The following is a 25,426-nucleotide window of genomic DNA, read 5'->3' as shown; positions in this document are numbered from 1 at the left end:
ATGTTATTTGGTCTTAAGTGTGCCAAAGTGCAGTGCCACGCCTCTTCATACAGCATTCTTCTATAGCACGTCGCTGTATTTCACTCAGTGGAATTGTAACGTGTATATTTTGTAATGGATGCCATCAAACCTACACAGGTCAGTGGAAATTGAAATGTCCTGTGTTGCTTCTCCTGCTCCCAGTCGGCTCATTTGAAAGCCTGCCCCCTTTTTCAATCGCAATGAATAGCGAATGGGATTACTTGTAATCGGGAGAACAAGAACTCTTCAGAAAATTTGCTATCTTTATTGCCTACTGGCTAATAACTTGCTGTTTTGTGTGACATAAAATTAAATGCAGGATACATAAAACCAATAAAGACAAGAGACAAGCAAGAAAGTACACATTTCTTCAATACTTAGCTAATAGCATTTTTTTTTTTTTTCCTCTCTAATCTTGGTACAGCTTTACATGGCGTGCTTTCCCTTCTGCGAAAGAATCTGTTACCTTATCAAAGTTCATCACAGGTTTTGCTACACGAAAAATCGAAATGTCATTATCTAATACTGAAAAAGCTGTGAATACAAATAATACCCAAGAACAAGTTTCTCGATCTGATTACGTCTATTTTGTCACTGTCTGCTAGATAAAACGAAATAGGTCTGCCTAATATTGCAGCAATTTTATAACACACACCAAATTAACAAGAATGTTTTGGCACAAATGGACATTTTTATAACACGACAGAATATAATTCACAAAGTACCAATATCAAATGCCTATTAGGCCTACTACAAGCAAAAAGCTTTATGTTAGGAAACAGTTTCACATTTCATTCATACGCACCAGTTTCTCAAGCACGAGATCGAAAAGTAGTATTACGAAATTTTTATATAAATTTGGAATCGTCTTATTCTTCCATAATTTGTGTGATGTCCCTGTTTCTTCTCCTTCCTCGTTCAAACAAACAATCTTGTCATCAACAATTCTGTAGCTATTCCTGCCATTGTCAAAATTTGTTCGCCGATTAACTTCACTAACCCTGCCAGAATCACAGGTTTAGTTATCCCGCGATTATTCTCTGTTTAGGCGTTGTTACATGATCGTACACCAAGTTTTCTGCATTATTTCCGGCTGGTAGCCGGGGACTGTACAACTGGTCCTTACTAGTGTAACAATCTCGCCAAAAAATTTCTGTCAAAATTTCATTTTCTTGGATACATCGAGAAGATACTATGTAATCTTTCTCACCTGTTATTCCTGTTAATGGTTTATTTCAATTCTGGTAGTCTGAATCTATGGATTTCACTGGTAATTATAACAACACTGGTCATTCGCAAACCCAATCAACCACATAATCAGACAGCGACTGGCATTCATCCGTTTGGCTTTACTTCGCTCAGTTCATACAGACCCATCCCCTTTTGTCTGCAGAAAGTTTATTTCTAAATGCGACAAGGATTCTCCTGACAGAGACATCACGTACACTATGCACACGTTCAAAAATCAACTGATGATTCATTCAGAAATCAACTTAAAAATGTGTTCAAAAATGTTTAAAAACCTATAGGGATGCATTTCAAAATCATATGGATAATCGATAGACCAACGTGCACTGGATGCTGAGCGCTTTGTGAAACAAGTTTGTTTCCTCAAAAATATGAATTTGACACCCCGTTTTCCTGGTAGCATCTAGTTGCTCGCTGCGACTGCTTGCACAGTGAACAGCCACATTCCTGTAGCCAGAGGCGGGAGAACCAACTACTCAAATGCGACTCAACTGAGCATGCACATGAGCCTACTCTTAACTGCTAAAACAAATCTAATGTAAACAGTCGTGACTTCACACTCATCGGAGGCAATTTGTTGTTATGAAGCATTGCAAAGTCTTCCTAAAACCTTTGGCACATTTTGCTGTTGGCAGACGCTTGCATGAGCACTGTGTGTCATTGTTGTATACGGCGCATTTCCTTTGCAATTTAAGTTATTTTCGATTTTCTCTCTCGTTTATGTTTTATTGTTGAAGTATTATTCTGCAGTACCAGGATACAGTAATATCCTTTGGTAGAGTATCGGTTCTTACCACTCAAAATTTTAAAAATTAACTGAAAACTAAAACAATGAAAAAATCCCGGAATTCTAAAAAATTCCCGGGTTTTTCCCAGATGAAAAGACTCTCGGGTTTTTCCCGATCTCCCGTTTGTCCTGGGTCGTATACACCCTGAAGAATGGTTGCTTCCCATCCTTGTCAACTTCCGTTGTAAATCTTATGTTAGGAAGTATACCTTTCAAATGGTCAACAAACTGCTGCAGCGCATCATTACCACATGTGCCTAGGTTAAAAATGTATCGCCAACATATCTAAAGAAGCAGGATGGACAGGAGGGAGTACTGTTCGACTCTCATTCTTACAAATCTTCCATGAAAAAGTTGGCTACAGGAAGTGAAAGTGGTGAACACATGGCTGTTCCATCAGTCATTTCATAATAATTTCCACTGTACAAAATGTAGGCTGTCCTCAAAGTATGTCAAAATAATTTGAAAATTTCAGGCGAGTGGCCAAAAGTCTTAATGTGTTTTCCACTGGTCCTTCGTAAACAGGGAGGTCATGTCGAGGTTGACCACGACTTTACTTGGCCCTATCCTGATCTGCTTTAGGATACCAACGAACATTTGAGAGTTCTTCATATGATGGCTACAGCAGCTGATTACAGGTGTTAATAATTTACTTAAGTACTTTGCCTACCTGTATATAGGAAAGCTGACATCACTAACAACTGGTCTCATTCGTATGCCATGTTTGTGTATTTTAGGTAGACCATTAAACCTGGGTGACCTACATGCTCCCGGCCTCAAATTCTTCACAAGTTCTTCAGAGAGTCCTGAGTTCTTTAGTAGCTCCTCCATCTTCCTGCTAGCTGCCAATGTTAGATCCTGTCTGAGAATCCAGTACGTACTACCTCCCAGTAACAAACGCATTTTCATATGATGATCTATAGCATTGGGCGTCCGCCTCAGTAGCCGAGTTGGCAGCGCAATGGGATGCCATGGAAAGGAGCCCATGTTCTATTCCCGGCTGGGTTGGAGATGTTCTCCACTCATGGACTGGGTGTTGTGTTTTGCCTTCATCATCATCTCATCTAACGGAGTGGTGACAGGAAGGGCATCCGGCCAACCCTTAAATTAACCATGCCAAATCCAACCATAACCATGACGACCCCACCATAATGCTGGACAAAGGCACAAGAAAAAGAAGACGAGAATTATAGTATTGAGAATAACTGTAACATTCTTCTAATTGGCCAGCAAGATAACTAACTCTTCACTTTTCTTTAATGGTTTCAGTCACTGTTTCTCCACTCTGCTAACAATGGACTTAACAGGCCTGGCTGTTTCTTTAGAGATAGAAAACTGCTCAAAATTTTACTACCGTGTATCAGACATTATTAGGAATTGTAAATTACTTTCCAAAGTGAAATCATATTATTATATTATCTACTAATTCTGACCTAGGGTTCAGAATATTGGACTTGGACAAAGGAAGAGGCGAGTGGAATACAAGCATCAGAGATGTATTTTCTACGAGGGATCCAGGCGATGAGACGAGAAGGGATAGGATAAGAAATGAAACTGGAACTGCTTCAGATCAATCTCCAAAAAAATTATGGAAAGAAATATGCTGAACTGATATGGACACATTCAAAGAATGGGCACAGAAAGACTACCAAGAAGAGCTGGAATGGGTAGATAATCTGGAATAATATCAACTGGAAGAGCACAAACAAGATGGAGAGCCCATGAGAAGGATGATATGAATTGGAGAGGACTACAATTGGAGGAAATGGTGAAAGAAACAAAAGGTTTCAGAAAGGAGAAGAAGAAAAAGAAGAAGAAGAAGAAGAAAATGGAATGAAAACAAAAGTAAAAGAGGTAAGAAAATTCCAGAGACTAAAAACAATCAACTAAAAGTTGAAAATACAAGAAAAAAGTATGCAAGCTGTACAGCATTTTGTTAGTGGTGTGTACCAGTTCCCATCTGTGACTCAAGTTGGGACAAAGCTACCTATAGATGGCATTTAACAATACTTTTAATGATTTCACAGAAAATACCTTAGGTTCTACTTCATAATAGTGAGAAATTTCTGAAATATTGTCAGAATTCCACAGTACAAATATATTGCCAAAGATTTCAAACAATCCAGTTATGCGGGACGATCATAAAATAATGCTTCTTGTTTTAGTTTTGTAAAAAACCATAACTAAGAGACATATCTGGAAAGTTAGTACCATTTTATAAAAACAACTCCTAAAAACTTTTCCAAACCAAAATTTATTTTTACAAGAAACAGCATTTCTTAAACTATTTTTCTACACAGTTGCCACCAATATTCACACACTTGTCATAGCACGAAACCAACTTTTCTATGCCCTCTTCATGCTGCCAATGAAGACAGCCACTGCCGAATACCATGTTTTGTGTTGTCGTTGCTGTCAAAGTGCCCTCCTCCAATATTATGCTTCAGGTTAAAGAACAAGTAGTAATCAAAATGTGCAAGGTGAGGGACTGTAGTCCGGGTGATCAAAGTGCCGCCAATCGAGTTATTGAAGGTTTTGAGTGACACCAGCAGAATGTCATGAAACAACATAATGCCTTTACTGAGCATTCCACGCCTTTTGTTTTGAATTGCACATTGAAGTTTTCTTAATTTTTCACAGTATTGAACCACATTGATGGTTTCACCCCCGGGAAGGAACTCAACAAGCATATTACCCTGTATGTCCCAGAACACAGTGCACAGAATTTTTTGTCCTGACAATGTTGTTTTCAATTTTTACTTTTTGACAGATTGTGTCACCTCTCCATCAACTTTTGTTTTGATCTTGGAGTGACATGAGAAACCGAAGTTTCATCACATGTCCCAATTCTGCTTAAGAAGTAATCTCCCTCATCACTGCATTGAGTAAGAAATGTCAAAGCACTGTCAAATCGCTTCTTTTATGGACATCCATAAGCATTTTCCGAACCTAACAGGAACATAATTTGCAAAATTTAAGCCATTTGTGACAATCTCATGCAAAACAGTTTCTGAAATTTGTGGCAACTGATCACAAAGCACTCTCATGATGAACCATCTATTTTCATGAATTTTCTCATTGACTTTCTCAACCAAGCCATCACTGACAACAGAAGGTCGCCCAATCTGTGCTTTGTCATGAACATTGGTTCATCCATGACTGAGCTCTCTCACCACTATCTCACCACCCCATCAGTTATCACATTTTCACCATAAATCTCTAGAAGTTGACGATGAATTTCAGCTGGCTTACGTTTCTTTGCACTCAAAAATCTTATTACAGAACACACTTCACAGTCGGCATGCTCGGACACTGTCTTACACATTTTGAAGAATAACTAAAAAATGTAAGTGCAATGCAATCCAGTTGTAATAGTGTCAGTAGAAAGACAATGAACCAGAGAAATGGGTGTGAATGTGCGTCTCTGGAATTTTCTAGAGCTGCAGTGGCAGTAGAATGAAACGGTACTTACTTTCAATCTCCTCCTACATACTTCGAGAGTATCACTGTGGTCTGTCAACCAGTTGACAACACCGTAGTATTCAAGAAATTGTTCAATACCGAACAGCTTTTTGGATGATGTCCAATTTGTATTCATGGAGGACAGGAACATTCTGGTGGACATTACAGTTGACATCAGCACAGTCAGGTTGTGGGTTCGATGTTTTATGAAGGCTGTAGAGCAAGTACCACTGACAGTTCAAAAGCTGTGCAACCAACCTGTTCCTAAAGTGACTATACAAGACATCCAGAATGACCATAACATTTGTGCTGAACATAAAGTAACAGCTGGCTATGTATGTTTCAAACTTCCCAACACGAAACAAATGCAACTACTGCAATCAAAAATGGGTTATTCACAGATTTGTGCATGCCCATGCTGAGCTCTTTGAATACTGAAAAACTACAACGAACAGGGAAGGAAAAAGAAGCGATACCAACTGACGCACCACTTAAAAAGCAAACTATATGACAGTGGATAAAACAATAATGCAAAACCCCAATGCCCAGCCAGACATGGCGAGGAGATAGGAAAGAAATTTGTTCACTGAATATAGAGCTCCATCAAGGAGCACTACTGCAGTTGCTCAGAAGGGTTAGACACAGCATCCATATCATATCACTTGATTAACTTATTTGTCATAGTGATAATGCACAATGGACAAAACGATTTACGACAAAACAGGACACAGGGTCAACAGATATTTGAAAACTATAGATTCTATAGATTACTCACGAAAGGAATGCTTCTGGGAAGGAAAATTCTTGGCATTACATACATCCAGTCATCTCGGAATGGGAAAACACTGGTCCTGTATGGTTTTTGAGGAAATCTTATACTATTTGTCCTGAAAAATAGTGGCATATCCAGCTTACAACGATAGAAGGTGCTAGAGATCACACCCCTTCTCTCCAAAGACTACGACAAAGGCTCAATAATATGAGATCTGGTGACAAAAAACTAATTCTGAACAACACATACAGGTGTGAACAGGGGGCCTACTGTCCTGGAACACATTATCACGACTGGGGGAACAAATACTGTACCATGGGATGGATGTGATCAGACAAAATGGTCACATAATTCTTGGCAGTAGTGTATCGTTCAACAGTAACCATGAGACCCATGGAATAAGATGCTATGGCCGCCCAAATCATCACTGAATCCCCCCCCCCCCCCCCCCCCCAATCTTTCGGACCCTAATTTCACTCTTGGGATGTAAACTCTGCCAGAAGTTTGAAACACTGTGCAACAAGTCCAATTTGACCAAATGACTCTCTCACATTGCTACATATTCCAAGGTTTATGTCTTCAGCACCATGTTTTCCTGGTAAGGGAATTCGGATCACTGATGTGTGGGTCTGGAAATCCAGTTCGCATGCAATTCCCAGCTTATGGAGCTCCCTTCACGCTGTTTTGGTACTGATAGGATTCATGGGTGCAACATACAGTTCAGTAGTGACTTTTCCAGCTGTCATCTCCTATTTTTCATCACAATCCTTATCAATCACTGTCTGTCACAATCACTCAACACACACTTTCATCTACATTTTGTCGTAGTGGATAAGGTTTTTTTTAATTTCCTTGTATGTGATATAACTCTTCAAAACAGTGCCTTTTGAAACACCAAACACATCGGCTAGCTTGCTTAAGGAAGCACCCAATTCACGAGCACCAACGATTTGCCCACATTCAAACTCACTTAGCAATGACATAATGCTCTCGTAACTACATAAAACACTGTCCTGGCCAATTACAATGTATTGAGGACATAAGAGTCATCAATTTATATTCCTCTGGGCCCACTGCACATTGATGATATCACACAGGTGCCTTTCTTTGTTAAATACAACAGCATAACCTGCAGTCTTGGCGAGCATCTGCACACGTGCCGTGCCGCCCCCCCCCCCCCCCCCCCCACACACACACACACACACACAGTGAGACATTTTGCTGCCAAGGCTGATGTGAATTTGTTAGGTCACTCAATGCTTTAGTTGATAGTGCAAACGACGATGAACACCAAAGAGCTACTGATGCATACCAGCGGGTCCAGCAAGCTGAGCACTGCAATGGACAGAACAACCACTGTTTATGAGAAATCATTACATGAGGCACTCTACACACGATAGTGAGATGCGCTACAGCATTCCTGTCAAGGCCCAGCTCCCAATATTCCTTTTCTCTCAAGGTAACAACACCCGGGAAAGTGATTTTGACATAATTATTAACATAATTCATGCATCAATATTTACTTTTCAATTTCAGTGTGTGATGGAAACATGTTATTTTAGACCAAGTTTTTATGAAGGATAACTGCAATCAATTTAGTCATGGTCTAGAATATGATAAATTCTGCAAAAATAAAAGTAATAATGATATATTCACACACCTAATCCTTTTATTTGATACTGAATGCAAATGCCACACACAATAGCAATTTTACAGTTAACAATGTAATCTACACACAGAAATTAAAGTGTTTGAGGGTAAATTTAACGATACCTCCAAAATCACCGAATGCTACTCATTGTTCCTGGCGTCTGGCAATCGTATCAGTTCCCCCCATTGTGCACTATAGTGTTTGAGCAGTGATAAGGGTTGCAGCTGTGGCGATCTAATTGTTTGACCATCACATTCACATCGTGGCAGCCAAGAAGACATCTTCTGTCTCTTTAACACCGATATATTTTTCAGGGAGGAAAAATTTGAGATTTTATAATGTTCTCGAACTTTCATGAATACTAATGACTGCTTCTGATTTCTAAAGAATATTCTTTAAAACAATTTGGAAATGATACACATCACAGTCATGAAATCATCTCAACTGATGAAAAGTGCAACACAGTTATGACAGAGGAACAATTCATCAGAAAATTTTATCGACTTACAAAGGGAAGGGATAATATGGAAGCAAGGAAAAACTGTGTGAACAAACCAATTCAGAAACAAAAAAATGATGACATTCAGAGATAAACCAGTGAATACAGAATACTGATACGGGGGAGGGGGTAAGAAATTTTAAATTCATTGATATAAGAATGAATCAAGATGAAAGCATGAGCTTCCTAAAAGAACTAAAAGCTGCACATTGCCTTTGCTCTCAAAAGCAAGACATAAGTTAAAATCTGTATAAATTTCATTATTAGTTAGACATTTTTTTTTCCAATTCTGAAAACAAATGGGAAATAACACCAAGCGAAGCAGGTTCTTTTCATCTAGTTAAGGAAAATCAGCTTCTCTAATTGAATAGTACAGCTAGTATCTCAGCATCTAATTTATAAGTTGGTGTATCACATTATTAAAAAACACAGCTGATGATATTGTAGTGCTTCAAGAATTTCGGAGTAAATTCCAGAACCACTCGGCCTTACACAGTTTCGAACACCTGATATTTTAGAGGTGAGTGGGAAAAATGAGTACAGCCTAATGCACATCCCCTATTTGTATGTACAGGTCAAAACACAGTTAAGAGAAAAAAAATGGACCCAGCAACAAAGATAGCAGACAAGTACGTGCTGTATGGCCCACAGAGTTTCAGTGTATGGGCAGAGAAGAACAAGAAAATTTTATGTGGTATTCTGTGCTCTTTAGTGTGATTTTAAAAAGACTAATGAGCAATTGAATATAGATTTCTATGTACATTTATGTACTGGACTCGCTTGAGACTAGAGACTTTTAACTTACTTCATGTCTTGGCTGTGAACGAAGCAAGACACATGTATGATGTTCATAAATTATTTGGTTACCAAACCAATGATATTTGAATATGTGTAAATGAGTCTGATATTTAAGGACTAAATTAGCTTGCAGAAGTTGTTGTCTGTGAAAGTTGAAAACATAAAGCGATTAAACTGAAAAGTATTCTACGAGTATCCAAATCATCTCAAGGATAGAGAAATGGTTTAATAAATTCCTTTAACCAGCTATAGTCTTTGGAGATGAAGTTTTTGTGAGATCAATGTAGCTGATTACCCAGAGAAGATAATCGGCTACACACAAGGTGCAAGTTAACTGACCTTAGAGATGTGTGAGCCTTGCAACCCAATACCACACAGTCTCTTGTTGTCCGAAAAACGTTAAAACGTGGCGACCCAAGTGACAGGACCAAAAAGAAAAGTGGAATTTTAAAACAGAAATAGGAATAGGATATTATGAGCTGCCATAGCAACCAGGCCTAACAAGATACGAGAACTGTTTCCAGTAACTGTATTGAGTCCAATAAACCAATGGAAGAAAGTTGCAAGTGTGACGCAGTAGTAAAAGACGTGAGAAAGTAATAGCACAAAAAAAACCAGAGAGAGACCTCAACCTTTTGACTAAGAAGATTGGGTGGGGAGAATAAACTGTCTTCACACACGTACATCACACCGACGCCAACGCAGTAAGCAGGCACCGACGCCGACTGCACTAGCTGCTGCTCACCAGTGCTGACTCCACATCTGCTCGCCGCCGCTGACGCTGAAACCAACATTTGACGCTGCCGGCGCCTGTGCTGTCCACTGGCGCTGATTACACATTTGCTCATCAACCCAGCTAGAACTCTACGCCGGATGAGCAAAAAACAATAATTATTTGGTAAAGTTGAGGGAACTGTTGAATGATAAACTGTTAATATAGTTATTATACTCAAAGGCAAATTTTTTTTAATGATCATCAGAGCTAAGAGTAAAAAGAATATAGATCATGAACAGCAACTAGCAGAACCAATCGCAGCTATTAAAGTGATTGGGGAAATGCCAGACTTGTCTGACTTAGTGAATTTAATTAAAGCCCGACGAGCAGATTCAGCAGCTGTAAACACTCAAATTGCTGCTTTAAGACTTTAAGAAAAGAGATAGGTTCAGTACATTCTAGATTAGATGCTAAGCTAGATGACCAGAAAGCTGATTCAGCCACTCTAAGTGAAAAATTAGTCTTTGGGGCTATCTTCTTTCTCTTCTTCGATCTTAGCAACCATTTCTACTTTTTCCTTTCTTACTTCTCATCTGAGTACCGGTCTATCTTTCCCTCTTTCCATATGCATATACTTCTATCACTGAAGTCCTTATTTTCTGTGGTTTCCAATAACATTCAACTTATTTCATGTAAGTAAACCAAAGAATCAGGCTACACAAACACACTTCCGCATACACACCATAACATAAAGATGCAAACAATGAAAATCCAAGTTAAAATGATGTGAAAACCATCAACCGTTGTAGGGGGAAAGAATGCGCACATAGAGAAATACAGGGTGTTTCAAAAATGACCGGTATATTTGAAACGGCAATAAAAACTAAACGAGCAGCGATAGAAATACACCGTTTGTTGCAATATGCTTGGGACAATAGTACATTTTCAGGCAGGCAATCTTTCGAAATTACAGTAGTTACAATTTTCAACAACAGATGGCGCTGCGATCTGGGAAACTCTATAGTACGATATTTTCCACATATCCACCATGCGTAGCAATAATATGGCGTAGTCTCTGAATGAAATTACCCGAAACCTTTGACAACGTGTCTGGCGGAATGGCTTCACATGCAGATGAGATGTACTGCTTCAGCTGTTCAATTGTTTCTGGGTTCTGGCGGTACACCTGGTCTTTCAAGTGTCCCCACAGAAAGAAGTCACAGGGGTTCATGTCTGGCGAATAGGGAGGCCAATCCACGCCGCCTCCTGTACGTTTCGGATAGCCCAAAGCAATCACACGATCATCGAAATATTCATTCAGGAAATTAAAGACGTCGGCCGTGCGATGTGGCCGGGCACCATCTTGCATAAACCACGAGGTGTTCGCAGTGTCGTCTAAGGCAGTTTGTACTGCCACAAATTCATGAAGAATGTCCAGATAGCGTGATGCAGTAATCGTTTCGGATCTGAAAAATGGGCCAATGATTCCTTTGGAAGAAATGGCGGCCCAGACCAGTACTTTTTTAGGATGCAGGGACGATGGGACTGCAACATGGGGCTTTTCGGTTCCCCATATGCGCCAGTTCTGTTTATTGACGAAGCCGTCCAGGTAAAAATAAGCTTCGTCAGTAAACCAAATGCTGGCCACATGCATATCGCCGTCATCAATCCTGTGCACTATATCGTTAGCGAATGTCTCTCGTGCAGCAATGGTAGCGGCGTTGAGGGGTTGCCGCGTTTGAATTTTGTATGGATAGAGGTGTAAACTCTGGCGCATGAGACGATACGTGGACATTGGCGTCATTTGGACCGCAGCTGCAACACGGCGAACGGAAACCCGAGGCCGCTGTTGGATCACCTGCTGCACTAGCTGCGCGTTGCCCTCTGTGGTTGCCGTACGCGGTCGCCCTACCTTTCCAGCACGTTCATCCGTCACGTTCCCAGTCCGTTGAAATTTTTCAAACAGATCCTTTATTGTATCACTTTTCGGTCCTTTGGTTACATTAAACCTCCGTTGAAAACTTCGTCTTGTTGCAACAACACTGTGTTCTAGGCGGTGGAATTCCAACACCAGAAAAATCCTCTGTTCTAAGGAATAAACCATGTTGTCTACAGCACACTTACACGTTGTGAACAGCACACGCTTACAGCAGAAAGACGACGTACAGAATGGCGCACCTACAGACTGTGTTGTCTTCTATATCCTTCACATCACTTGCAGCGCCATCTGTTGTTGAAAATCGTAACTACTGTAATTTCGAAAGTTTGTCCGCCAGAAAATGTACTGTTGTCCCAAGCATATTACAACAAACGGTGTATTTCTATCGCTGCTCGTTTAGTTTTTATTGCCGTTTCAAATATACCGGTCATTTTTGAAACACCCTGTATGCACTAATGGTTGTTCATTGTGACAGTTCTACACCAAGGTACTTGAAAAAAACTATCATGTTGATAAGGAACATAACTAATGAGCCTAAGTCAGGGAGGAACTAATGTGATAACTGGTCAGGAATGTCAGTCTAACAAATATTCTGATGACTTCTAGGATAGTGGGACTCTTATAACCTAAGTAAGCATATTATATATTGAACAAAGTATGTAGGCATGAAGTATATGCTGGAAACATAGAAGTTGATAAGTAATGGAGGACTCTAGGGTATAAAAGAGAAGTATGAAAAAGTGGGCGTGAAGTAGGTTTTAGTTTTACCAGATAATAGTTATAGAGTACATAAAAATGTATACTAGAGCAATGAACCATGAGGCCTACTCAAGACTGATAAGGGGGTTTGCACCCAGCATCTATTGGATGAAAACGACAGATAGGCAGACCTAAGAAAGGCTGACCTATACTGTGTGGACAGGAGCACCAAGAAGGGGATTGACCTGTACCACAGGAAAATAGGAATTAAAAAAGGGGCGCACCTACCAAAACAGGAGAAAGTGTACTCATAGGATCAACCCATATGTGAGGTATAGGTACTGTTTCTAGAGGGGAAAGAACAGTATTGTGACAAAAGTCTCAAAAATTTTGTACAAATTGTTCTCATAGCATTATTATGTTTTATGAGTGTCAATAGGAACACTTATTTTGCCCAGAGTTCCTCCAGACTACAAAAAGTTTAAAAATAATAAGACCACTGCGTACTAAAGAAAAGTGCAAAGAATTGGAATAAAGAATAAAGTACTCAAGGGTCATGAACACCTGGAGTTTGCTATTGGAAATTGAGACAGAGTCCTAACAAATCCTAACTATTAGGAAAACTTAACAGATGACAGTGGAATATTCGGGGTTGATGTCAAAATAGAGTGAGAGTAGAATAACTAAAAGATTAGCTAAAATTTATTCTAAATGAGTACAAAGATCTATGTTGGAACGTATATTGTTAGAATTGTATGCGACATAAATTTAATAATGATTGTATAAAATATCGCGTGTTCAATTTAAGCGCGAGAAAATGCAGTGCTTCGAGAATTTTGGAATAAATTTTAGAACCACTCGGCCTTACACCGTTTCAAACACCTGATATTTTAGAGGTGAGTGGGAGAAATCAATACCCCCTCCTGGCATCGGCTATTTGTATGTGCAGGTCAAAACACAGTTAGTGTGTGTGTGTGTGTGTGTGTGTGTGTGTGTGTGTGTGTGTGTGTGTGTCTATCAACATACCAACGTTTTCCATTTGGTAAGTTACATCATCTCTGTTTTTTAGAAATATTTTTCCCTCAATGTAAATTAAGATAGACACCCATGCTCAAATTGTGCAGCTGTTAATATTTACAATGAAACAACACTGGTGGACTTGTTAACAGGAAGCAAATATGAATTGGCTGCTCACCAATACTGCTCATGATACAGCTGCTCACATTGGTTGTTATCTCATGACTATTAAGCAAATATGGACTTGATCAGTGCAGGAGGATCCCACTTAATGCCAAGCAGGCTCTCCACAGCCCCAGGTGACCAGTGCCCCAGAGAACCGTCATACAGTTTGCTCAGTTATGCAAGACCATGCAGCTACATCACATACATTGAGTCAGAAAATGGGCTTGTTTGCAGCAAGGATAGTATCTACACAGTGTTATATATGTACCATGAACACTCAGCACCATGACCACTGTTGCAGTTTCCCCAAGACAACCGCAAAGAGTGGCACACCAACAATGGTGCACACAATGAGGCATACAAACAGTGGCACACCCAACAACAACATTACACACATTGGTGACACCAAGTCATCCTTTCAGATGAGTCCTGGTTCTGCATATAGCACCAAAATGGATACATCCCTCTGTGGAGGCTCCAAGGAGAACAAACACTGTCAATATTTGTCATCATCATACCTGCCCGGCCCCTAGCAAGACAATACGGGGTGCAATTGGGCACACAACACAATCACCTCCAGTTTACACAGCTGATGATTTTAATAGCAGTCATTACATTTCTGAGATATTAAAACCGATGGCTGTGCCCTATCTTCAAAATCTTCACAATGTAATTTTTCAACAAGATTACACAAAATTACTAGCTGCCCAAGTTGTTCTAATCCACCTCAATGTAGAGGGTGTGCAACCATTGTCTTGGCTGTTCTTTCTCCAAATCTCGACCCGCTTGAAAACATCTGATCACAGACTGCCGAGACACTGGCATGCTACCACTTGCCACCTGTATGATTGATAAAATTTGCACAGATTACAAGCAGCATGATATAACATATCTGTCTCTGCCATCCTAGCTCCATGAGGTACTCTGGCCATACAGGTTAGAGCCACTGTACGGTGTCAATGTCCTCCTGCCGCTTTTTATCAAATGATTGCTTGATCTGTTTCCTCAACACACCATATCACAGTGGTAAACATAAACATAAAAATATGAACACCACTCACAGATTAGCCTTCACGCCTGATCTGCCTGCAAGACAGTGCAAAAAGTGAGCTATGACTGTGAGACGTATGATCAGCATGCTGCCAATCCCTCCAGCTGTTACTGACAGTAAGTGATTCGTGGTAATGCCGCTGCTTCTTTATTCAAACAGTTCCTCATCTGATTCTCGAGTTTCTCCCGGCATATTTGATAATCAAAATATCCACGGGTGTACTGCCGGTCTACAGTGTCTAACGGGCACAATATTTCGGCGATCATACATGTCCTCATCTATTTTAATGAGCTGAGTGGAGCCTGTTCCAGACCTCCCCAACTCAGAAAAATCCGGGTATGGTGGTGGTTTTTGTAAAAGTAATATGGTGGATAACGGGAGGTGGCACACCAATCAAACTCCAACTCACTCGCCAGTTAACTGAGTCCTTCGACCAGCCTTAAATACGTCCCTGGCTGTATGTTTCCTGCATTCATCCACAAGCAAGCTTACCATTGTCCTCACTTTTGCCTTTGCTTACAAGAAACCATGAAATTAACGCTATGGTTTGTCCATAACCACAAAAAATAACATGACAATGTTAGAATTACTGAGTAGAGTAGAACTTCCAAAAATACAATGACAGGAAAAAAAATCGCAATACCAAGAAGGAGACGTGCAAGATATATGAAAGTTGGTTGGCTTGTTTCTACATCTGCAAGATGTCGTTTAACCAAATTTTGCACCAGTCTCATAGGAGTGGTGCTAGCAGCACCACTAGGAGGATGCAAATCCGGTTTGCTTTAAATACACAAGTGTTAGTTACCTTCGAGATTGGCGCCAGAGTGACACATGAACTGGTACAAATCTGTTATTTTAAGGACAGCTCCATGTCGAACGCCCTGTTGTGTGCATTCCACTGGCCCCAAATCACCACTCTTTGGGATTTCAGTGGTGTCAAGAGAGCTCAGTGGAGAGCAGAATGGAGATCTGTTGCTTTTTTCTAATGAAAACTGGTTGTGCCTCAGTGCCAGTGATGGCCGTGTACTGGTTCGAAATAGGTCAGGTGAGTGCCTGCAACTAACCTGCCTGTGATATAGACACACTGGATGTATACATGAAGTTACGGTCTGCGGTGCGATTTTGTGTGACAGCAGGAACAATCTCGTGGTTACCCCATGCACTCTGACTGCAGATTTGTATGTCAATCTTATTATTCAACCTACTGCGCTGCCATTCATGAACAGTATTCCAGGGGATGTTTTCCAAACAAACATCACTCACATGCTGCTGTCATTACCGAACATGCTCTACAGAGCAACAACATGTTGCCTTGGCCTGCTCTACCACAAGTTCTGCCTCCCATTGAGCATGTATGGACCATCATTTGACGGCAATGCCAGTGTCATGGATAAACAGCATTAACCATACGGGTATTGACTGACCACATGCAACAGGCATGGAACTCCATCCCACACATGTATGACACAATGCAAGCAATTTTGCATTCTTAAAGTTAACATTCTGGCAGTTACACTGTTTATTACAGTACCACCAATTCACTTTTGCAATGGTTTTTCTTGCAATTACATTAACCTACGAACTTACAACATTAATCATTTAAATTTGTTACCTAGACAAATGTATTCCCAAAATTTCATTACTCTACATTAATTATTTCTTGATGGTGGGGTTTTTTTTCAGATAATGTATTAACACAGCCACAATCAAAAACACAGTGTTGTGTTGTAGTTGCAGAGACAGTAACATTAAACTAGGTACGAAAATTTATGCCATAATATTTTATTAATTACTAAATGAAATCAGGATGAAACTAGGTTCAGGTGTACAAGTAAATCTCAGAAATCTTCACTGTCCTAAAAATGTTTCAAAATTTAGCATACTTAGGAGAAGAAACCTAAGTTAACGTATCTGCAAATTCCACACACAATTGTATCTTTTTTAGAGGAAATGACAAAATACATGACTTATAAAAACTTTTACCCTAGAAAACAGAAATTATTGAGAATTGATTGTTACCTGGTCAAATTCCAATAGTTCTTGAACTTTAGCTTGCATTATTTTTTGTAATTTCGCTGCATCCTGAAATTTAGAAGACAAAATAACATGAAATACACAACATAAAACAGTCACATGTGGAAAGGCATAAAGGAAATCTTTTGCTATCTACAATGAAACTTTTCATGCAAGTTCTGAATTCTGCTGAATTATCATGGACACCATTTGTGAAGTGCATACAGAACCTACCACAAAGCCAGTCTCATTGCCTTTCTTCTATTTTTATTTAAAACTTCTCCCAATTAACATTTTTTATATTTAATATGTGGATTTTCTGTTCACATCGAACACCTACTGTGATTCCCATTATCTGGGGTCCCAAATAAAGTCCATTTCCTTCCTCCAATGATAAGCCAATATGGAACTATTATACCTCAGTAATAGGATATCTAATCTCAACTATTTACTTATTACAGGGTGTATACATGGAGAAGGGAAAAAAATTCCCGGATTTCCCGGTTAAAAATATACTTTCTCCCGGATGGAAACATAGTTTTTCCCTGTTAATTGACAGTATATTTTCTCTCGGAACTGTATAACTTATCAATCCTTTGAATGGTTACGGTTTTATACATGGGCGTAGTATTTCCTGACGCTTTAGAAAACGAAACACCTTTTGGAAAGATGTTTGATGTGCAGTAACGTGTACGCTGCATATTTTCGTATTACGAAAGTATAAATTCGAATTCCACCAAACACCGCATGTTACTTTCCGAAGCATTGAAATCGAGATTGCGATGCGTATTTGTAAGGCAGTCATAGCTCATGTCACATGATCTCGTCAGCCAATGACAGCAGATATTTAGAGTTTCAGACACATGGTGTAGCAAGCCAATAGCAACATCACTGTTAAGTAGCGCGAACACACGAACAGGAATAGTTAATGGTTTAAATTAATATATATAATGGCACTACAAGAAAAACAAAGCTTTCACATATAATATTGGTCTCTAAGGCCAATTCGCTGCAAGAGAAGCTAGCTTTCACATACAATGTTGGTCTTTTATGCACGCATTACATTTTAAGATGTATCACACAAATGTGCCAGTAATTTTTTTATTAACAACATAAAAGTGTGATCTTCTGGGCTACAAATTCTTCTAAGTGGCTCGTCATCAAACAGCTGGTTTTTAAATGAGTCCCAGATTCCCAGTGAAGTAGGCATCGACCTGATATTAAGCTTTTCAATGTGGTTTCGGGATGTAAATTTCCTTGGGTACCAGTACTTTGTTATCTCATGTCTGGTTCTTTGTTATGTCATAATGCCATACATGCTAGAAGATGAAAACGTACACTTGAAATGCACCGAACAGTTGAAACTTGCCAATAGTATGAAATTAAACCCTTTGTTTCAGATATATTGACTGCCTCAGCGGAAAAGATTAATACAAGAAAATTCTTCCAGTAAACCGATAAATATAACTTCATTGTTCTGCATGGCAATTAAAGCTCGACTGTCAGAAAGGTGGAAATAAAATAAAATCTGAAACTAATAACGTATTTCAGCCTTCCGTAATTATGTGAATGTATTTTAATTCACATGATAGCTCCCGGCCAAAGAAAGCAATTTTGTTTTCATTTGATGTGAGTGCACTAGACAAAGAGGAAACAGCAAAATCACTAAATGTAAACACGGGTCACATGGAGATTACCCGCTTCCCTATTATAACTCAGACTGCTCTGCACATCAGACCCGTATCTACGATATTTCCGAACCGTGGCAATAGTAGATAGTGGCGTCCCTCGAGCGTTTGACATAGGACGTCAAAATTTTTTTAAAAAATATAATTTTCAAAAATACATTCATTTTGTAGCGCACATCTTTCTGAAGACTCTGGTACATAAAACATACCGTGTCCAAGGAATTGTAAGACATGTTATCTGATCTTAAGTGTGCCAAAGTGCAGCGCCACACCTCTTCACGCAGCATTCTTCTATCGCACGTCACTGTATTTCGGTCTGTGGAATTGAAACGTGTATATTTTGTACTGGATGCCATCAAACTATATTCAGGACAGCGGAAATTAAAATGTCCTATGGTGCCTCTCCTGCTTCCAGTCGGCCAGTTTGACATCCTGCCCCTCTTTTTCTTTTTTAAAAAAAAGCTCTTCAGAAAACTTGCACTCTTTATTCCCTATTAGCTAACAACTTGCTGCTTTGTGTGACATAAAGCCAGTAAAGAGAAGAGACAAGCAAGACAGTACACATTTCTTCAATCCTTAGCTCCTACAATTTTTTTCTCTCTAATCTTGCTACAGCTTTACATGGCGTGCTTTCCTTTCTGCGAAAGGATCTTTTACCTCATCAAAGTTCGTCAAACGTTTTGCTACTTGAAAAATTGAAATGTCGTTGTCTAATACTGAAAAAGCTGTAATCACAAATAGGCCCAAGACGGGTGTGGTTTCTCGACCTGATTACATATATTTTGTCACTGCCTGCAAGATAAAACAAAATAGGCCTTTATAATACTGCAGCAATTGTAACACATGCCAAATAAACGAGACTGTTTTGGCAGAAATTGTCATTTTTATAACATGGCAGATTATAATTCACAAAGTGCCAATATCAAATGCCTATTAGCCCTACTACAAGCAAAAAGCTTTACGTTAGGAAATAGTTTTACACTTCATTCATACGCTCTGGTTTCTCAAGCATGAGATTGAAAAGTAGTAGTGCGAAATTTTTATAGAAATTTGAAATTGTCCTATTCTTCCATAATTTGTGTGATGTGTCCGTTTCTTCTCTTCCTCGTTCTAACAAACAATGTTGTCATCACCAATTCTGTATCTATTCCTGCCAATGTCAAAAGTTATTCGTTGGTTAACTTCACTAACTCTGCCAGAATCACCAGTTTAGTTATCCCGCAATTATTCTCCGGTTAGGCATTGTTACGTGTTCGTACTGTGTTCGTACAACGCATTTTCCGGGCTACTTCCAGAATAGACCTTAAAGCAGCTGCCAGCCGGAGACCGTACAACTGGCCCTTGCTAGTATAGCAGCGATCTGGCCAAAAATTTTCTGTCAAAATTTCATTTTCTTGGATACACCAAGAAGATAATACGTAATCTTTCTTACCTGTTATTCCTGTTAGTCGTTTATTCACACTCTGGTAGTCTGAATCTATGAATTTTGCTGGTAATCGCAACAACGCTCATCGTTCACAAACCCTACCAACCACATAATCAGACAGTGCTTGCCTTTCTTTCGTTCGGCTATACTCTGCTCATCCCGTATAGCCCGTTTTGTCTGCAGGAAAGTTTATTTCTAGATGTGACGAGGATTCCACTGACAGAGACATCACGTACACTATGCACACATTCACAAATCAACTTACGATTCATTCACAAATCAACTTAGAATGTGTTCAACAATGTTCAAAACCGACAGGGACGAATAATCGATAGACCAACTTGCGCTGGATGCTAGGCGCTTTGTGAAACAAGGTTTATATGAATTTGCCCCCCCCCCCCCTCCCCATGCACTCCTAGATCCAGGGCTGCTGCGCAATCTGGCAGCTTGAGCGTGCCAGTAAAATTTTTCCCGGTAGTACCTAGCTGCTTTTATACTGTGACTGCTTACACAGCTAACAGCCACGTTTCTGTAATCGGAAGCGGAAGAAGATAACGCTCTACTGTGCATGCACATGATCCCACTCGTAACTGCTAAAACAAATCTAATGTTAACAGTTATGGCGTCATGCTCATCGGAGGCAATTTGTTGTTACGAAGCATTGGATAGTCTTCCTAAAGCCTTTGACAGATTTTGCTGTTGGCAGACGCTTGTATGAGCACTTTGTTTTGTTGCTGTATATGGCGCATTTCCTTTGTAATTTAAGTTTTATTTTAGTTTTTTCTCTCGTTCACGTTTTATGGCTGCAGTATTATTCTACAGTAGCAAGATACAGTAATATCCTTTGTTAGAGTATTGGTTCTTACCAGTCAAAGGTACAAAAATTTAACTGAGAACAAAAACAATCAAAAATTCCCGAAATCCAAAAAAATTCCCGGGTTTTTCCCAGTTTTCTCCCGGATGAAAAAATTCCCGGGTTTTTCCCGGATCTCCCGGGTCATAGACACCTTGTATTATCAACTGCAGTTGTATCAAACAAGCATGAATTTTGGTGGCCCAAGCCCATTTCAACACGATAAAGCTGCGCAGAGTGGCCATGCGGTTTGAGGCACCATGTCACAGATTGCACGGCCCCTCCCACCAGTGGTTCGAATCCTCCCTTTGTGTGCGTGTGTGTGTGTGTGTGTGTGTGTGTGTGTGTGTGTGTGTGTGCGCGTGCGCGCGCGCGCGTCTAGTGTAAGTTAGCTTAAGTAGTGTGTAAGTCTAGGGACCGATGACCTCAGCAGTTTCGACCCTTAGAAATTCACAAATTTTGAACTTTGGACACAATACAAAAGGCAAACCTCACATCAACTGAAGGCTTCATAACAAAAGCAATTGATGGCAAGGGGTTATCAAACTATTTAGAATGTTTTTTCACTCTCTTGAAAAATGTAAATGCTTGACAAGGATCTTTTTGTGATGAAGTCTTCAATTACTCTAGCTTTTGTAGTTGGGAACTTTCTGCCATAGAATAATTGTCAAAGATGGATAGGTCTGCCATTTATCTATCTAATACAACGCACATTTTACTGTTTACCTTCTGGCTCTGATTTAAGTACTGGCTTTCTTCCTCAGGCTCTTCAGAAAAATGGTGGATGTATTTTCGTATCAATAAAAGTTTTTAGCATCTTCACACAAAAATCGTATTATGTATTTATGTGAAATACCACAAGAAATGAGCCTCGAATTGCTCAAAATGTTTAGCCTTCAGTGTATGAAAGAATTTTTGTTATTCACTGAAATAGGATTTTACACAAACCAGGCACATTGTCTTAAGGAAATGCAGTGACTGACTCACAAAAACTTATTGTATATTTCAGCCCTACATCACACAAATGATATCATTACTAGTTTCTTAGCTAGACATGTTGAGATGGTCAGTTTAAAAGTAAAGGAAAAGGGGGCTAGTAAACTACAAAATCAAAGTAATTTTTACACAAAACTACACACACTTTATGCACTAAATAGTAAAGCTTTAAAATACAACAGAGCAATTAGGAGATGTGCTCACGATGGGCACATATCTGCACTCTGGTTATTGGAACTGGAGGCTACTGTTAACTGAGCAACAGTATACAGTTGATTATTTGCCATACAAAAATAGTAGATTAAAATATTCACAATATAAAGTGATTGTGAGATCTATACTCCTCACAAACAAGCTCTGGAAAAGGAATTACATAACTACCAGTGTTGGTAAGTTAATTGTGCAATGCTCTCTTTGTAAACTGAGAAGTAAATCACTGTGACAGTTCTATAGACCTTGACAGTGAATGAATACCACGTTCAACAATGAAAGAATAAATTCTACTCACCACATAGAGGTGGTCTTGAGTGGCAGACAAGCGCAATGGAAAAGTGGTAATTAATTGAAACCCTCAGCTGCCGATAGGTGTTGTTGATATACCTCAATGGGGACAGCTGAAATGTGTGCCCCGACCGGGACTCGAACCCGGGATCTCCTGCTTGCATGGCAGATGCTCTATCCACCTGAGCCACTGAGGACACAGATGAATAGCGTGACTGCAGAGACTTATCCCTTGCACGTTTCCTGTGAGACACACATTCTCAACTGACCACAATTCTACATATGTAACGTACCTAATAGATATTTGCCCATCCACTCATTACTTGCGCATGCACCTGTCAGCAGCTGCGAGTTTCAATTAATTATCATTTATTCTAGAGAAGCTGCACGGTCATCAACAGTATCTGTTCTTTCGAGAACAGTTACTATCTTCACAATGAAAAGACATTATTCAGCTATTAGAGTTAAGTCCTTCATCAGACACAGACAACAAAGACACACATATTCGAACAGGCACAATGTGCATACACATGGACATTGTCGTCTACAGGTGCTAAGGCCCTTAGATGATAGTGGCTCTGTGTGTGTGTGTGTGTGTGTGTGTGTGTGTGTGTGTGTGTGTGTGTGTGTGTGTGTGGAGGGGGGTGGGGGCCCTAACGCATGTACAAATTTGTTGATGTATAGGTCTGACTAAGGACTTTTGATTGATAGCTGAGTGATACCTAGCAGTCTTTTTCATTGTGCCTGTCTGCCCACTCAATGCCTGCTCTACACAGTAACAGCATTTATCATTTCATTTATTTACAGAATTTTAACTCTCAGGGTATTTACACATCTTGAAAGACATTTATACCTGGCAATACAAATAAATACACGAAGTTTACTACACAGCACATGTAACTATTCCAATAAATGATTACCTCAACAATGCAACATAGCATTCACAAGCTAAATTTATTTTCATATTTCCAGCTGGAGAGAGAATACCATTTTTACGTGCAATGTTTCAGTGAATAACCTAGTTAAGTCCATAAGTTGATGCTGTAGCTGACTGTTCTCAAAATATTGTACATATGAATGGATTGTCAACATGGCTGAACAAACGAAAATACGCTTTTATCAATCGCACTGGAAAATCTAGTATATCACTAAGGTGGAAAATTCTCTGCATACCCGCCAGGTTAGCCGAGAGTGCTAATGTGCTGCTTCCTGGACTAGGGTAGGCGCAACGGCAGATTAATAATGAGGGCCGATGTGTCGGCCAGCCTGGATGCAATTTTTAGGTAGTTTTCCACATCCCACTAGGTGAATACCGGGCTGGTCTCCATGTCCCGCCTCAATTACATGACTCGCAGACACTTTAAAACATTCACACTATTTCATGGCTTCACTCTACGCAGACAGCTGGGGTACACTAATTCTGTCCCAGGGGGGATACGGGGTGGCAACAGGAAGGGCATCCAGCCACCCTCTAACAATGTTGTTGTTGTTGTTGTTGTTGTCGTCGTCTTCAGTCCTGAGACTGGTTTGATGCAGTTCTCCATGCTACTCTATCCTGTGCAAGCTTCTTCATCTACCAGTACCTACTGCAACCTACATCCTTCTGAATCTGTTTAGTGTATTCATCTCTTGGACTCCCTCTACGATTTTTACCCTCCACGCTGCCCTCCAATACTAAATTGGTGATCCCTTGATGACTCAGAACATGTCCTACCAACCGATCCCTTCTTCTAGTCAAGTTGTGCCACAAACTTCTCTTCTCCCCAATCCTATTCAATACCTCCTCATTAGTTATATGATCTACCCATCTAATCTTCAGCATTTTTCTGTAGCACCACATTTCGAAAGCTTCAATTCTCTTCTTGTCCAAACTAGTTATCGTCCATGTTTCACTTCCATACATGGCTACGCTCCATACAAATACTTTCAGAAACGACTTCCTGACACTTAAATCTATACTCGATGTTAACAAATTTCTCTTCTTCAGAAATGCTTTCCTTGCCATTGCCCGTCTACATTTTATATCCTCTCTACTTTGACCATCATCAGTTATTTTGCTCCCCAAATAGCAAAATTCCTTTACTACTTTAAGTGTCTCATTTCCTAATCTAATTCCCTCAGCATCACCTGACTTAATTCGACTACATTCCATTATCCTTGTTTTGCTTTTGTTGATGTTCATCTTATACCCTCCTTTCAAGACACTGTCCATTCCGTTCAACTGCTCTTCCAAGTCCTTTGCTGTCTCTGACAGAATTACAATGTCATTGGCGAACCTCAATGTTTTTATTTCTTCTCCATGGATTTTAATACCCACTCCGAATTTTTCTTTTGTTTCCTTCACTGCTTGCTCAATATACAGATTGAGTAACATCGGGGAGAGGCTACAACCCTGTCTCACTCCCTTCCCAACCACTGCTTCCCTTTAATGCCCCCTCTATTCTTATAACTGCTATCTGGTTTCTGTACGAATTGTAAATAGCTTTTCACTCCCTGTATTTTACCCCTGCCACCTTCAGAATTTGAAAGAGAGTATTCTAGTCAACCTCTAACAGTAACATTGCCAAATTCATAGAAAAAGGGCTTACCCCGTGCTGAAAGTACAAGAAAGGCCCAAGGAAACTAATGTGTATACAGTTATTTGATAGACTGTACTGCATCCTGAAAGGCTCTTCCAACCTACTGTCCAGCTCTCCAGTCCAACATTTTGGTAACAGGTTTGTCTTTCAGGATGATAATACACAAGTACACTGTGCCCACTTCGTAAAAGCCTTCCTCCTGGAAGCAGGAATCTGTTCATTATTTGTTGACATTAACAAGCATGAGAGTGCTAGACATTAAGTTGAAACTTGCAGTGCACTGTCACAGGGATCCTCATTACATACTGCACTACCTCTCAGAAAGGCCACCATTGGAAAAGTCATGCAGGTTGAGCAGTAACATCTTGACCACCTCACAAATAACATGCCGAAGAGGACACAAGCAAGTCACAATGCAGAGGATGGAGCAATACAGTATTCAAAATTACCCACACACCAGATTTAAATTTCACAACTTTGCACATTCCAACTGGCTGTCTTTACTTCGATTATTGTTTTATTTTTATGTAACACTGAAGCTATTCT

The 25,426-nt window shown here is 39.8% G+C and overlaps 1 protein-coding gene across 1 annotated transcript in view; it reads right to left on the bottom strand.

Annotated features, from left to right (window-relative positions):
• LOC126412869 (protein polybromo-1) overlaps window positions 1–25,426 on the bottom strand; it is a 325,260-nt gene that overhangs the window by 193,294 nt on the left and 106,540 nt on the right. The window contains 1 exon segment of the mRNA XM_050082745.1: window positions 16,844–16,906. Within this exon segment, the coding sequence (XP_049938702.1) occupies window positions 16,844–16,906 (63 nt within the window).

The sequence above is a fragment of the Schistocerca serialis genome, chromosome 7 (genome assembly GCF_023864345.2).
Source record: "Schistocerca serialis cubense isolate TAMUIC-IGC-003099 chromosome 7, iqSchSeri2.2, whole genome shotgun sequence".
In the NCBI taxonomy this organism is placed as follows: domain Eukaryota; kingdom Metazoa; phylum Arthropoda; class Insecta; order Orthoptera; family Acrididae; genus Schistocerca; species Schistocerca serialis.
Note: the sequence above shows the minus strand (reverse complement) of the source record. Positions and strands in the feature narration are given on the sequence as shown.